Raw genomic sequence first — 17292 nt, forward strand, 5'->3', positions numbered from 1 at the left:
TGGAGTCGTGGAAAGCTCGCTGACATTGGACTTTGGAGCAGTTGAAACGCGTTCTCTGGAGTGATGAATCATGCTTCACCATCTGGCAGTCCCACAGACGAATCTGGGTTTGGCGGATGCCAGTAGAAAGCAACCTGCCCCAATGCATAGTGCCAACTGTCAAGTTTGGTGGAGGTGGAATAATGGTCTGGGGCTGTTTTTCATGGTTCGGGCTATGCCCCTTAGTTCCAGTGAAGCGAAATCTTAACGCTACAGCAAACAATGACATTCTAGACGATTCTGTGCTTCCAACTTTGTGGCAACAGTTTGGGGAAGGCCTTTCCTGTTTCAGCGTGACAATGCCCCCGTGCACAAAGCGCAGTCCATACAGAAATGGTTTGTCTAGATCGGTGTGGAAGAACATGACTGGCCTGCACAGAGCCCTGACCTCAACCCCATCGAACACCTTTGGGATGAATTTGAACGCCGACTGCGAGCCAGACCTAATCGCCCAACATCAGTGTTCGACCTCACTAATGCTGTTGTGGCTGAATGGAAGCAAGTCCCCGCAGCCATGTTCCAACATCTAGTGGAAAGCCTTCCCAGAAGAGTGGAGGCCAAAACATTTCTGCAGCATTGAAGGTCCCCAAGATCACAGTGGCCTCCATCATTCTTAAATGGAAGAAGTTTGGAACCACAAAGACTCTTCCTAGAGCTGGCCGCCCAGCCAAACTGAGCAATCGGGGAAGAGTCTTTGTGGTTCCAAACTTCTTCCATTTAAGAATGATGGAGGCCACTGTGATCTTGGGGACCTTCAATGCTGCAGAAATGTTTTGGTACCCTTCCCCAGGTATCTGTGTCTTGACACAATCCTGTCTCGGAGCTCTACGGGCAATTCCTTCGACCTCATGGCTTGGTTTTTGCTCTGACATGCACTGTAAACTGTGGGACCTTATATAGACAGGTGTGTGCCTTTCCAAATTATGTCCAATCAATTGAATTTACCACAGGTGGACTCCAATTAAGTTGTAGAAACAGCTCAAGGATGATCAATGGAAACAGGATGCACCTGAGCTCAATTTCGAGTCTTATAGCAAAGGGTCTGAATACTTATGTAAATAAGGTATTTCTGTTTTTTATATTTAATACATTTGCAAAAGTTTATAAAAACCTGTTTCAGCTTTGTCATTATGGGGTATTGTGTGTAGATTGATGAGCATTTTTATTTATTTAATACATTTTAGAATAAGGCTGTAACGTAACAAAATGTGGAAAATGTGAAGGGGTCTGAATACTTTCCGAATGCACTGTATAGCGTACGTATTGACTGTTAATCTAAACATGCAAAGATAGAGAGTTTATTAATGAATGCAACATGTACATGTAACTGCCAAAATAAAGGAAACACCAACATAAAGTGTGTTAATAGGGCGTTGGGCCACCACGAGCCAGAACAGCTTCAATGCAACTTGGCATGGATTTTACAATTCTCTGGAACTCTATTGGAGGGATGTGACAACATTCTTTCACGAGAAATTCCATCATTTGTTGATGGTGGTGGAAATCGCTAACACAGGCGCTGCTCCAGAATCTCCCATAAGTGTTCAATTGGGTTGAGACCTGGTGACTGAGACTCAATTCTTTCCATTATTTTGGAAGTTACCTGTATGTTTTCCCCATGTCATTTTATGGGCTCTGCTTAACTTCTGGTGGGAAAGGTTTGACACCTCCTCAACAGAGTATGTGGGAGTAGATCATGTGTTTGTGAGCATCTTCAGGTGTGTGTGTGCGCGCGTGCATTCATTTGTGTGTGTGTGTGTCCGCAGTCAGCGAGGGTATAAACATTAGAGTTCAGCATACATAATATTGTACATACAGTACTGAATCAGCACCGTGGCAGCACCCATAGTTCCACAAGCCTGTTCAGCACCGTGGACAGCACCTATAGTTCCACCAGCCTGTTCAGCACCGTGGTAGCACCCATAGTTCCACCAGCCTGTTCAGCACCGTGGACAGCACCTATAGTTCCACCAGCCTGTTCATCATCGTGGCAGCACCCATAGTTCCACCAGCCTGTTCAGCACCGTGGACAGCACCCATAGTTCCACCAGCCTGTTCAGCACCGTGGACAGCACACATAGTTCCACCAGCCTGTTCAGCACCGTGGACAGCACCCATAGTTCCACCAGCCCGTGGACAGGGCTAGGGAACCCAAGTAAGTTCACACTGTGAATAGTGAGAGTGTATGTTGTGTATACCCGTGTGTGTGTTCTCCAGTCCTTACCTAGCCGAGGGTCGTATTGTCTCATCTGAACTCTTCCACACAGTCGGCAGGGAACCAGCCTGTTCTCCCCTTGACCGTGCCCTCCAGAAACCTCCTTCTCCTATACTCAACACTGACACAGGGGGGAGGGAGAGACAGAGAGAGAGACAGACAGAGAGAAAGAGAGAAAGAGAGAGCAAGAAAGAGAGAGAGAGACAGAGAGCGAGAGAAGACAGAGAGAGAGAGAAAGAGAGAGAGAGAGAGAGAAGAGAGAGAGAGAGAGAGAGAGAGAGAGAGAAGAGAGAGAGAGAGAGAGAGAAGAGAGAGAGAGAGAGAGAGAGAGAGAGGAGAGAGAGAGGAGAGAGAGAGAGAGAGAGAGAGAGAGAGAGAGAGAGAGAGAAGAGAGAGAGAGAGAGAGAGAGAGAGAGAGAGAGAGAGAGAGAGAGAGAGAGAGAGAGAGAGAGAGAGAGAGAGAGAGAAATAGTTAACTACAGCATATGTACAGTACATTGCAGGTTAACAGATGAGTTTCCACTGTGACTGAAAGGGAAGTCGATGTCACAGAATGTTGAGTGGATCAGTTAATAATCACACAGTTCTTGTATGCTTTGTGGATAAAGTGGACACAACTGAATGTTTTTATTAAAATTGTAACCTTTATTTAACCAGGAAGTCCCATTGATGTCAGAAGACAGAGACCATTTCATTCCTCAAAATAACAGACACATACCCACCACTGGCAATCACTAAGTAGCTAGCCATTATTATATTTCATTAGAAGGGGTTGTGTGTGTTCTTAGCCAAGGCAACTGTGTGTGTTCTCTTGTGTATGTGTGTGTGTGTGTGTGTGTGTGTGGTGTGTGTGTGTGTGTGTGGTGTGTGTGTGTGTGTGTGTGTGTGTGTGTGTGTGTGGTGTGAGCCCTGCTGTGGTAATTAGAGATGATGTATGGTTGATATTGATCTTCGCTGCAGGACTGAGACAAGCGCTCATTTCCACTAAGCTCATCCATTACCCCAACACACACACACACACACACACATGCATTACCCCTAGCACACACAGGCTAACAAAGAAGGCTAAAGAGCTGAACACACATATATTTTGTCACGCACACACACACACACACACACACACACACACACATTACCCCTAGCACACACAGGCTAACAAGAAGGCTAAATAGCTGGACACACATATATTTCGGCACACACACACAAGAAAACACACAAAAACACACACACGCACACACCAGAGAACACCAGCTGGAACTCTGGCTGTGCTCCACTGAGCCTCATTCTTCCATGGTTGCTAGGTTACGGCAAAGTCAGGTTGCAGCATGTGGCTGGTCTGGAGAATGTTAGAATGATGGGATGTTAACATGTTGGATTATTGGGATGTCTGAATGATTTTTCCTGAATAGGAGGATGAATTCCCAATCTCACACTGTGAGCGACAGTTGACTTCTTACATCTCAGGACAGGTGACGTCACCATACATTGGCAACTGCACTAGCACTTCACTAGACTCCTAGTTCACATCTGCTACATTACCAATAGAAAATCAGCATAGAACCAGACGCCCAATCCCAGAGCTCCGAGCACAGGCAGGGTTCACTCTGATCAGTAAAAGGAGTTGCATCGACCCCTTCTGGTGGAGGAAACATGCCCTCTGATCATAGCTTAAACCTGCATCACTGTGAATCTCCTGGGTATACTCCCTCTCTACCTCTCCCTGTACGTTAACTTGGCACAGAACCAGTACACTGCACTAAGCCATTCAGAAGTGTGTCAACAGTGAAACGTGGTAGACCCCCCCCCACCCCCCCACCTAATTCCCCTTCTACAGCTGAATACACCCCAAGCTAGCTGTAATCAAGGACCAGGAAACCAGCCTGCCAATTAGCAGACAGCCATGCTAAGCTCCTCAATAACCCCACAGCATCGCATCACCACTTAATTCACTCTCTGACATCAACTCATATCCCACATCAATATTCATACTTCAAATTCAATGTTTCATCTCTGAGTCACTCCAAACTAACATATCACATGAACATTGTATTCTATTCATAACAACTATAGTCAACCCTGCATATTTTTTATGAATGTCAACAGACAGACTGAACTATTGGGTATGTAAGAAAGGTGAAACTGTGCAGGAAAAGTGTGCAGGAATGCTAAGTATCCTTTGGAGTCATGTGTTCTATTCCAACACAACCTGAATGCATCATTTTTCAACCACTAACTTCTGATCATTATTTCATGCTGAACTACAGATTACTGAGAGGCAGGAAACAAATCACACAGGTCTTTCTGATTGGTTCTGCTCCCCATAACTGACAAGACATGAGCCAACGATTTAACAGTGTACAAGTTTATTCGCTTTACATGTAAATCCAGATGAGAATGAAATCATTCCCTCATCTTTACTCTGCGAGGATTGTGTTCTTGTGTGTGAGTGTGCATTTGAACACCATGCAATAAGACCCCTGACAGTGCCGCTACCACAACCCGACTGTGACTAAAGATGACCATGACCGATCACCCACTCTGGAGAGAGAGAGAGAAAAATAAAGAGAAAGAGAGAGAGATGGGGGGGGCAAAGTGTGAGTGACAGCAGATGAAATACACTTTGTAAAAACCTCAAATAACCCTGGTCCCTTGAGACACACACACACACAAAACTAACAGACACAGACACACACACACATACGCACAGAACAAGGCCTGTTTTAGGAGTGTCACCCTTATACTGCCACTCTCTTGTGGCGTGTGCCAAGGCCACATGACTACTGTCCCTGGGAAACAGACGTTGGCACTCAGTGGCCCTGCAACAGAGCTGTGTGTGTTTAGTGACGAAGTGGCACCAGTGTTTCTTTCACTACCCAGGCTGCGCTGGGAGAAAGGCCAGAGAGAGGGAAAGAAGGAGAAACGTAGAGGGAAGAGAGTAGAGAGAGGGAGAAGATATTAAGGAAATATAGAGAGGTCAAGAAGAAGGGAAGGAGCTAAATGGGGGAGAAATAACAGTGAAATAGGACATGGTGTTGATGGAGGGGAGAGAAGAGGTATAACCAGACAATAATAACAGTGTGTTGTATGATGAGTGACTGTGAGTCAGTGACTGAGGTTAAAGCCAAAAGCTCATGGTATAAAACAGTGTAAAGCTACACTAGCCAAACAGTTCACAATCAACACCTCAGCAGGACATAGATCAGCCAAACACTGGACAACAACTGCTACAGTACTACACCACCACAGGCTTCATACGCGTTCATAATCACCTCTACAGGTAAACAGCAGTGGGTGACACAGAGGACAGATGATCACAACTAAGGGTTTCAGTCACCTCATGGAACAACAACAGATGCGTTGGTGGTATAGTCCTTTAAACTGGGTTTCAAAATGTTTCACTTAGTAAAGCGGTAAAAAGTCAGTGTCCTGTCTGAGGTTGCCTGCGGTTGAGTATCACGATGCCTGGTCCAGAAATAGCATCAGGGCGATGCAGAGCTATTTATACTCCACACACATCCTGCCCTGCCTGCAAGCTCCACCGCATCCCCACCAAGTGTGTTTGTGTGTGTGTGTGACGACCGACAGCTCATTTTAATTTCAGCCTAGCCTCGCGCCACTGCTCAAAGCTGAGTCATTTCCACACACATAAATATTCACTCTCACCCCGCACACACTAAACTATATTCTCTCTCTGTCTCTCTTGCTCACTAACTTAAACACACACATAGCAGTATTCAGACCCTTTGACTTTTTCCACATTTTGTTACGTTACAGCCTTATTATAAACTGGAATAAATTGTCCCCCCCCTAATCAATCTACACACAATACCCCATAACGACAAAGCAAAAACAGTTTTTTAGAAATGTTTGCAAATGTATTAAAAACAAAAAACAAAAATACCTTATTTACATAAGTATTCAGACCCTTTGCTATGAGACTCGAAACTGAGCATAGGTATATCCTGTTTCCATTGATCATCCTTGAGCTGTTTATACAACTTGATTGGAGTCCACCTGTGGTAAATTCAATTGATTGGACATGATTTGGAAAGGCACACACCTGTCTATATAAGGTCCCACAGTTGACAGTGCATGTCAGAGCAAAAACCAAGTCATGAGGTCGAAGGAATTGCCCGTAGAGCTACGAGACACTCCACCAATTAGGCCTTTATGGTAGAGTGACAGACAGAAGCCACTCCTCAGTAAAAGGCACATGACAGCTCGCTTGGAGTTTGCAAAAAGGCACCTAAAGACTCTCAGACCATGAGAAACAAGATTCTCTGGTCAGATGAAACCAAGATTGAACTCTTTGGCCTGAATGCCAACCATTACGTCTGGAGGAAACCTGGCATCATCCCTATTGTGAAGCATGGTAGTGGCAGCATCATGCTGTGGGGACGTTTTTCAGCAGCAGGGACTGGGAGACTAGTCAGGATCGAGGCAAAGATGAACGGAGCAAAGTGCAGGGTGATCCTTGATGAAAACCTGCTCCAGAGTGCTCAGGACCTCAGACTGTGGCGAAGGTTCACCTTCCAACAGGACAACAACCCTAAGCACACTGCCAAGACTACACAGGAGTGGCTTCGGGACGAGTCTCTGAATGTCCTTGAGTGGCCCAGCCAGAGCCCAGACTTGAACCTGATCGAACATCTCTGGAGAGACCTGAAAATAGCTGTGCAGCGGTGCCCCATCTAACCTGACAGAGCTTGAGAGGATCTGCAGAGAAGAATGGGAGAAACTCCCCAAATACAGGTGTGCCAAGCTTGTAGCGTCATACCCAAGAAGACTCAAGCCTGTAATCGCTGCCAAAGGTGCTTCAACAAAGTCCTGAGTGTAGGGTCTGAATACTTATGTAAATGTTATATTTCATTAATCTTTCTTTTTTTTATTAGAAAACAATTTTAAAAAACGAGTTTATGCTTTGTCATAATGGGGTATTGTGTGTAGATTGATGAGGAAAAAATCTAACGTAATCAATTTTAGAATAAGGCTGTAACCTAACAAAATATGGAAAAAGTCAAGGGGTCTGAATACTTTCCAAAGGCACTGTATATGATGTATTTTGTAAGGATGTATCAGTGCTAAGATAGGCCTACCATTGGAAAATAATGATGGGCTTCTTCTGACACTGAGATGTGCTGTCTCTCTCTCCTTTCCAACTCCCAGACAGTTCTTAATGATGTAGCCTATTTTACATTCACTCTCCTCCAATAGGCTATAAGTAAAGAAAATAGGTCAAAATAAGTGTCCAACAAGCTATTGTAGTCTGGCTTTTCCTGGGACTTCACAAGATGTAAAAGGAATAGCCGAGGCAGCAGAGAGGCCAGGTGTGTAATTGCGCAACAGAACAATGAAGACAGACATGCTCGAGAGATGTAGCCTAAGTTAGAAGCATATGCTTATTAGCTCATAATTATATAATTAGCTCAATGTTAGGCTTAATACTGCAGTGAATATATCCAGTCAATTTAAACTGTGAAATAAAACAAGTTATCAGATAATGAAATCACAGGTAGCATACACTGTGTGCACTCCTGAGGCTGCGCTCCCAGTCCCCGGCATGCAGTTTGAAAAGCTACACTATTGGATACGTTTCTACAATTGTAACCTTAACCTAATGTAGCAAGTGTAAAATACTTCAAATAAAAGCCTGAATCCCCTACATACTGGTCTTGACAAGAAGAAAGTCTACTTTCGGGGGAGGTTCTCTTCTGCACTGTTCAGCCAATCAAGTAAATGTGGAGGAGGAGTTAAGATAGAGTGTCGCCTTGTTAAAGTCCAAAAGTGGAAGTCGTGGCACAGGCTCTCTTTGCATTTCCCCTGAATACCTGAACATCCGGTTGTTGAGGCTATTGTAACCTACATCCAGTCAATTTACAAAGCGAAATAAAAAAGTTACCAGATATTGAAATCACAGGTAGTCTACACTGTGTGCACTCCCAAGGCTGTGCTCCCAGGGCAGGCAGTTTGAAAAGCTATTGATTAAGTTTCTACAATTGTAACCTACTTCTTGTAGTTTACCTTACATTTGATACAATGACAAAAGTGAAATGGCACGTTCTGTTCGTCATCCCAATCACATGCACGCGCTTTCACCTGAGAAGCTTTACCCCCAAACAGCCTATTACAAGCACAGTAATAACCTATGCAAACCATATTTGTGAAACAACCTAAATCACTCACTTCACATGGCTTGGTGGGGTGGCACACTGTAGGCTTAAGCTACCCTTCAAATGTAGGCCTACATACTAGGCCTGCACTAACTGTGGTAGTGTGTTGTGAACAGAAGAGAAGTGCAGGCAAACCTTTGGAAATTAAGATTACAAATACATTTGATGAGGACCTTGTTGTTGGAGTAGTTCTTGCAGACCAACACATAGAATTGGCACTACTACATAAATAACCGTCGCTACATTACATAGATGTGTAGGTTACACTTACATGTACAACGTTTTACAATCATCTACTTTGTCACATATGCGTTATTTGACTTGAGGACCAACAGTGAAGCATTCTTTCCTCAAATAACAACCTTGGGGATTCGAACTCGCAGCCATCATACTTTGTCATCTCTGGGCTTACCGCCTTAGTGGGTCACGCCACCAATTAGTGATAGCAGTAAGGGTAGCGTCTACAACTTTTTTTTCTTCTATGTACGAATATAAACATATATGTTGTATAACTTACATGTTATATAACTTGACTGCTGTGAAAGCACATGGATATGTGTAATACGGATAGGCAAAAACATGGAATTTTGTCAAACGTTAAGGATGCATCAATGTATACCTTCTTGCTGCACAGTCTGGCGGATATAAAGTCTAAGATCTTTGATATGAGAGAGAGAGAGAGAGAGAACTGACAGAGTATACAATGCTATTTTACTGTATGTACCTTTCCACCACAGGGACATATGAGACCATTTGCATAGTGAATACTGTATGCAGTAAATACTGTACATGGGTACATGTAGTATAGCATACGGGTTGCACATTTAGCAGTATAATGCTGCATTTGGGTAACATACTATGACATTACTATGGTTACGGTGAGAATACTAACGCCCAATGTCCACCAGATGCATATGCGTTTTGTTTTGCAGGATCTCTAGTCTACATTTTTTGTACTTGATGCACATGTTCTTCACTTTTCAACTCGCTAAAAGCTAGCTAGTTGGAGTCGGTGTGTGTACTTCCGTTTGTACGACCACATGGTAAAGCATCACACGAGTTGAAAATATTGAACGCATGCGGTACACAGAACACACCGCAGCCTAGTGCGGCATCCCCAATGTAGCGTTGCAGACTGCTCCATTGACAATGAATTACTTCTGCCGGAACGCAAACAGTTTGATGCATCTGGTGGATATGAGGCTTAAGTGCAAATGAGATGTACAGTAATTGATCATGACACAGAGTAAATATTACAGATACGGTATGCTATGTTTAGTGTGTCTGACTACAGTCTGACTACAGTCTGTTTTGGAACTGCTGTGGGTGGGTGGAAGGTGATGAGTAAGGCGTTTGTTCAGTATGATTTTGTGTGTGTGTGTGTGTGTGTGTGTGTGTGTGTGTGTGTGTGTGTGTGTGTGTGTGTGTGTGTGTGTGTGTGTGTACAGGGAGCATTCCAATAACCTTAGTGCAGTTGTTATTAGATTGGGAGCCCTGCACACTTTATTAAACCTCGGTTCAATCTGCAGTAATAGAGAGAGAGCACAACTGCATCTTCTCGAACACACACGCACGCACACACACACACACATACACACATACACACACACTTGGTATGCAAGTCTCAAGGCTTATTCGACTCCATATCCCTAGTCTCTCTAGACAGATGGGTTGCCTCTGACAATGTACAAATGTTCCAGTGTACACATCTGTACTTAGACCAACGTCAGTTTGGCAGAGAGGAAAGGGCGGAGTTGGGACATCCGTTCAGAGCCATATCGGTTTATGTCCTGCTGTAAACATTTCCGGTAGCTAGCTAGATGAAGCTCGCAGAGGTTTCAATGAGTGTATTTCGCAAGTGAGTAGATCGCATGTGCTATGACGTTAGCGTTACAGGCTTACAACCACTGACTGGCTGTGGCTAAAATTAGCCTAGCTATCTGTGTCCGCATTGTGTCCGCTGATGTGTCCCCAAACTCGTAATCTGTTGGGATGGTTGTCTGTCTGAAGAGCACCCTTCCCCCAAAATAATTATACTGCCAAGAAAATCCAACATGATGCTATTGCCATAGGTCTGGGATTACCGAGACTAACATATCCCAGAATGCAGAGAACATCATTCATTCATTAACTGCCACATAAAGCAGAGTATAGGACTGATAGCTCTCATCTTATCACAAGCAGAAGAGGAGGAATAGGAAGAGGAGAAGAGATAGATTAGAGGTGAGGAGGAGTAAAGCGGGATTGAAGAAGGAATGGAGGAGCAGAGTGGACCCCAGAGGCACAGACGAGTGTAGATGAAGAACGGAGTGAAAGTGAGATAGTCACGCTTTCCTAAGACTGAGACTATCTGTGTGTTTGTGTTTGTTTCTGTGTGTGTGTGTGTGTGTGTGTGTGTGTGTGTATGTGTGTGTGTGCGCATGTTTGTGTGGTGTGTGCTCTCAGGGCTCCTTCAGTTCAGAGAGGGCTGGGGACTGGTGCAGTCCCTACCTCATCTGTATTCAACACACACACACACTGTAAGAGAGAGCGAGAGAGAGAGAGAGAGAGAGAGAGAGAGAGAGAGAGAGAGAGAGTGTGAGTGAGTGAGTGATAAGATGATTCAGTCAAGTAAGAAAGAGAGAGTATGACAGAGGGAGCTTTATTTATGAATGACAGAGGAGGCATGTACAGCAAGAGAGCAGGCGGAGAGGAAGAAGGGACAGAAGTAAGAAAAAGGTAGAGAGGTTGGAGATGGGGAGTGTGAGAGTAGTGAGGAGGGGGAGGAGGGGAGAGAAGGAAGGGGGAGGAAAACTCCAAGTATGACTCAGAGGGAGCCCTTCTCTCTCATCTCCTCTCCTCCCTCCCAACCTTGAAGGGATCTACAAAAGTCTGTCGTTTTCATTCTGTCCCTGTATTTCATTTATTATCCTTTCTCTTGTCCTTTTCTCCATTTCTATTGGCCTCCAGGTGAAGACAAAAATAGAGTTGCTAAATCCAATTTGGATAACTCCTCCCTTTTCTTTCTATCTTTCTCTTTCATTCTCACCTTAATGCACTCACTAACTCATTCTATGTGTGTATACCTTCTTGCTGCACAGTCTGGCTGTGGATAAAAAACAGGCAAAAACATGAACACCTTTATATTGACAGGTTTAAAAGAAAATCATTAGGGTTTGATAGAGATTGAGTGTTTAGTGATTACCTATTGACCGGTCTTAGATCATTGACAGAATGTCTGTTAATCTCTCATAGATTATTTTTTTCAGTGGTGTGTGTGTTTGCATGTGTGTGTGTTAGTAGGTGTGCTAACATCAGTTGATTGATGGTGTTTACTCTGTGATACATGATCAGACCTTAATGAGCTGGACTGGTACTCCTAGTAAACACTCACATGATGACATAGGCTGTCAATGACTGTGTGTTTGTTTGTTTGTGTGTGTGTGTGTGTGTGTGTGTGTGTGTGTGTGTGTGTGTGTGTGTGAGACGTGTTTGTGTGCATTCATACAGTAACACATAAATAAATACACAGTGCCACAGCAACAGTGTCAGGGCAGGGCTGACACAGGGAAGGGGCCTGATCTCGCAGTCTTACTGTGTCCTCCCTGCTACGGCTCACTGTCTGGACATACATACACATGCAGACACCTAGGCTTAAACTTGCTAGAGTACACAATTACATTCAATATAGACACACACACGCAAGGAAAGACACACACACATACACATTCACGTATGCGTACAGAAGACATATGTACACACTCATACACACGCACACACTGTACGTAATGGTTATAGAGTAATCCTGTCAGGAATGTCAGGGTGCTTACACTTCTGTTCCTGATGTAATGTTCATGTTTATTTATGCTATGTGTGAGTGTGTGTGTGTGTGTGTGTGTGTGTGTGTGTGTGTGTGTGTGTGTGTGTGTGTGTGTGTGTGTGTGATTGAGGGACAGATGGTGTCGTCAGCAGGATGCAGGTGTGTGTGGGCGGGTTTTTGCTACCTGCTGGGTCTCTGATTGGACAGAGAGAGGTCAGCTGTGACACGCTCGTCCTTCCCCCAGGCCAGTGACCCAACTGACATCAATGCACACACACAAACACACAAATATGAGTATTAATACAGTCTCAATAAGATTTATCCTCTCAGGTCACTATGACATCGCTACACTGTCACTTTATTTGTTTTATTTATTTTTTACAAATTCCCCGATCCCTATTCCCTACCCCTTCTCAGGTATCATCACGCAGGCTGAAATACTTCCTAGTTTACAACTGTGTTAGAGAGGGAGTGTGGACTGTGTAGCCATCACTCACTGTGTATGTGATAGGTGGGTCATCCCATGTCTTTTCAGCAAACCATGACACCTACAATCTCAGATTTGTCTGAAAATTGTTTCTGTATTTAGAAACAGATAAGATTAGCATTCCTGCAACATTATTTTGTTGAAATATAAGTTGATCTCTGAGAAATTAAGCTAATTGATTGCACTCAAATTGGCCACTTTAATTTATAGGATTCCTATAATATTCAATAAATATAGTACCTAACATCTGATTTGGACCAAACTTTTTTTCTAAAAAGTGAGTAAGACATGAGGAATCCAAAGAAATGGTCAAAAGCCACCCACGGACCCCACACCCCAACAACGACTATACAGTATCAGTTCTCTATGTCTGACAAGTAGTATGGAGCTGCGGCTCGGAGTATTGTTTCTTCATTCTATGTAATGTATTCTCAGTGAATTTGGCGATGTTTTTTCCCCCCTGTTCAGATACAGTTGTTATTGAAGCTGTTAGGTTTATGTCCCATCGTACATCCCGATATTACCAGGTTCTGACCACTAGATTCCTCATGTCTAACTCATTGTTAGAAAAAAGTTTGGTCCAAATCGGATGTTAGGTACTATATTTATTGAATATTATCTGAATCCTATAAATTAAAATGGCCAATTTGGATGCAATCAATTAACTTAATTTCTAAGAGATTAAATTATATTTCAAAAACATAATGTTGCAGGAATGCTTTCAGAACAATCCGAGATGGTGGGTGTCGAAACCCTCTTTCTTGTACTTTTTGAGGTGGAACGACCCAGGTTTCAGATAAAAAAACACACACACACACACAAACACACACGCACATATAAAATGTGTAAATTGCAGTGGACTACATTTTTTAGAGAACACGCTTGAAAATACACTACCCACTACAATCTGAATGTATTCTGGCCATTCAATGTCCCAAAAACAAGTGTCAAAAGCAGAGGTATAAGTAACCTTTGAGCTTATACAATTCAAATGACTCTCCAGAGAATTATAATTTGTTGTTTTTTGTTCGTTTTTTAAATGGTAGGTTTATCTGATACATTTACTTTTGTTATTCATGAAAATTGAGTATTTCATTTTAACGGACAACAATATGTCACATCTGCGTTGTGTTAGTGTGTTCAGCACCTGTTGCTTGGTTACAGACAGATGCATTCTGGTCTCAGAAACAGCTACATCTGTGTCTTCAAAATTGGAATACAACACTGTGTGTGTGAGTGTCTGCATTGTCACAATGCTGCATTCAAATGATCTATTGTGCTTCTCTGAGTGCCCATTACAGCACTCAGTTCAAGGCTAACAACACGCACACAGACACACACAGACAGACAGATTTGTGCCTCTGTGCCAACACGCTAGAGAAGCCCTGAGCAATGAAGGGTCCAGGTTTACCAAGTATTAGCACCAGTGGAAGGTTTGAGCCTGGTCTTGTATAACTGCAGTAATGGTTAAATCACCCTGCATTCCCCTTGAGATCATTAGTAATGCCTGTTTTTTGGCCGTGTATGTGTGTCTACCGGCTTGTGTGTTTGCATGTGAATGTATGTGTGTGTGTGCGTGTGCGCGCTCCAGGTATCCGCCACTGGCCACATCAGTGTTAATATTCCACACACACTGGGTGCGGCCTGAGACCATTAATCATGTTTGTGAATGTCTAATCTCAACGTTATTTGGGCCGGTTTCATTTTCACGGCTGTCTAGAAGATTTACAATGGTGTGCAGAGGAGAGGTGTGTGTGTGTGCGTTTGTTTTAGGTAAAATAGCCTGTAATATAATGGGTTATGTCGCAGGATGTACTTTGTGTGTTTAGTTGTTGTGTGTATGTTAAGACGGTGTGTGTTAGAGTGCATGTGTGAGTGCATATGTGCGTGTGAGTGTGTGTATGGTCTAGTGGCTTGACCAGGTTACAGGGGAAGTGTCTCTGTCCGTTTCTATGATGACAGCAAGTGGCCTATGGAGATGTGTCCATCCTGGTGATGCTATCTGATTACATCAGAGAGGGGAGAGAGCGAGGTAGAGGGAAATGAAGGCCCCTGGGGTATTGTCAACTCTTAACATATCCACTGGATCAAGACACATAAACAGACCCCACCACCCCATCCCTCACCAACACATACATCCAGATACACTCAGACACCTCTATTCATCAACACACACACACACACACATACACATCAGATGACCGTATATCAGATGACTGTCTGCTGAGTTTGTGGTGCAACAGTGGTCACAGAGAGTCTTAGGGTGTCTGTAGAGGTACACTCACATATATGGAGACTACAATAGACTATCTATGCCTCTGTGGGCTATTTCCACTATCCTTCTATAGACTAAACTACAGATGAGAGGAGGAATGGAATTTACCTTGTTCTTCTTCATCAAATTGGGAGTCAGCTACATATCATTTTGAGTAGAGGAATGATACAGTACATGTGAAAGACTGACAACAGGTGAAAGACATTGAAAGCTAGAAATACAATGAAAGCAAGAAAGACAATGAAAGCGACAAAAATAGATTTGGGGGTGCTATGCACATATTACAGTGAAGGATGTACAAAGCTGGTCATATACTTAAACAGAGTCAAAACTACAATGGCTGAAGGATTGCAATATTTACCTGGAGCTAACCCTGCAGATAGCACTACTGGGTGATCTGAAAAGTCATAGTCAATCGATCAATAATATAATAATACTTTTAGCAAAAAAAAATATTTTCAATTTACAATCTGTAGAAACAATGAGAATAGAAGGGTTCAGAACCTTTGTGAAACATTACAATACAGTTGAAAAATATATGGCAAATAGAAATCCAATATGGATGGTGTTAAGAGAAAGATGGGAGGTATTGAATGGAGCCAAAGGATGGGACTAATAACAGCTAACAACAACTAATAACAACAAGATAACTAATGTAAAGCATACTGTGTCCATAATAAGTATATAGGTTATAGGTTGAGCGCTTTTGTGAAAGAGCACAGTTAGAAAGATATGGCATATAGAAGCAAACCGGATGGACATCATGAAAATGATCGGAAAGGTTGAGGGTAGAGGAAGTTCAGGAGTAAAAACAAACAAAATAGAATTATTGTAAAATTGACTGTGTCCATAAAATGTATATAGTACGTATAAGCTGGAAGTAGAGGCCTAAGCATTGTTGTTCACTAGTTTACTCCAATTAGGGAAGGGGTGGTGCTGTTGGAAAGTAATAAAGGGAAAATATTATTTTTAAGGATATGTATATATACATATGTATGTATATGTATTTATATGTATGTATGTGTATATGTATATATGTATATATATATATATATATATATATATTTGCAAGAAGAAAAAAACATATGGGGATTGGAAGTGATGCAGACAATTACATTGATGGAAGTTACAATCTATCTGCAATATCAAAGCTGATCTACCCCCTAAAAAAAAAAAAAAGGTATACCAACTACTACACAGTGCTAACCATGGCTAAAGCCTCTGCCACTACTCCTAAACACTAAGGACCGGTTTCCAGGTTTGATCAAGCCATTGAAATTGCTTTTTAGTTCAGGACTAAGCTTAATCTGTTTCTGAGAAACCATCTCTAAGGGTTTCTATTGTACAGTAAATATGCCTGGAGGCTGTAGAGTTGTACAGCTGTGTTTACCTTCTGATCCCTGAGAAACACCATTCTCTACAGGACAGAGAGTACGACAAGACCATGTTCATCCATACTATCTGTTTTATTACAGCCCTGGTCTAAAGGCTACAAAACCATCTCACAGCTCACCCTACATACCAAACAACTAACAGGGTTAGTTTAGCCACAATGCTAATCCTTCGGGGGAAGGCTAGCTAGCTATGCTAGCAAACACACAGTGGGCTATGAAAGGAGAGTTAGCATGCAGGCCTGCTGGTTTTACCCAATCTCAGTGCCTCATACAGGTGTTCTTCTGTTGTCACAGGATGAAGGGATGAGAGAGTGACAAGAGAAGAATAGGGGGGATGATAAAAGGGAGGATTGATGTGAGTGAGTAAATGGAGGTTCAACAACAAAGTAAGTCAGGGACACCACTCTACAAAACCAGGCACTTGAAATAACAGCTGTTACAGATAAAGCTGGTTAAAGTAGGGCGTTGATGTTTAAAGTGAATAGTACTCTTACAGTGTAAAAGGTAGAAGATGGGGGAGAGTATCCCTATCCTTCAATGGCATACCTTCACACTGAAACTGAACATGTGCTCTGGCATCTGCCAACCTTTTCTCCCCAGGAATATATCACGGTACAGAAGCTTCCTCTCTTTCACCTCTCCTCTTTCTCCTCCTCTCTTCCCCCAGTGGAAATGAGGCCTGTAACTATTAGCAACTCATCCATTCATGAATGCAGATGAGATGGAATGTATTATGTATCAAAGTGGAGACCATCCATCCACAGAGACTGGCCTCTCTAGTTACACCCCCCTCTATGCACTGTGAGGTGGACTGGTCACTGCAGGCTAGCAGCAACAAGACCAGCTGGAGACTAGCAAAACTGAAGAGTGAAAAAAAGATTTTTGCCTTCTAATTGGCATTCGATACAGCTTA

At 43.0% G+C, this 17292-nt stretch overlaps 1 protein-coding gene across 1 annotated transcript in view; it reads right to left on the reverse strand.

Annotated features, from left to right (window-relative positions):
- The window catches only part of LOC311135306 (SH3 and multiple ankyrin repeat domains protein 3-like), a gene marked incomplete at both ends in the record, with an annotated part of 230889 nt that overhangs the window by 69328 nt on the left and 144269 nt on the right, over positions 1-17292 (reverse strand). Inside the window, 3 exon segments of the mRNA XM_084169256.1 lie at positions 2264-2293; positions 2296-2344; positions 2350-2375. Of these exon segments, the coding sequence (XP_084025382.1) occupies positions 2264-2293; positions 2296-2344; positions 2350-2375 (105 nt within the window).

The sequence above is a fragment of the Coregonus lavaretus genome (genome assembly GCF_964263955.1).
Source record: "Coregonus lavaretus genome assembly, chromosome: 9".
Taxonomy (NCBI): Eukaryota; Metazoa; Chordata; class Actinopteri; order Salmoniformes; family Salmonidae; genus Coregonus; species Coregonus lavaretus.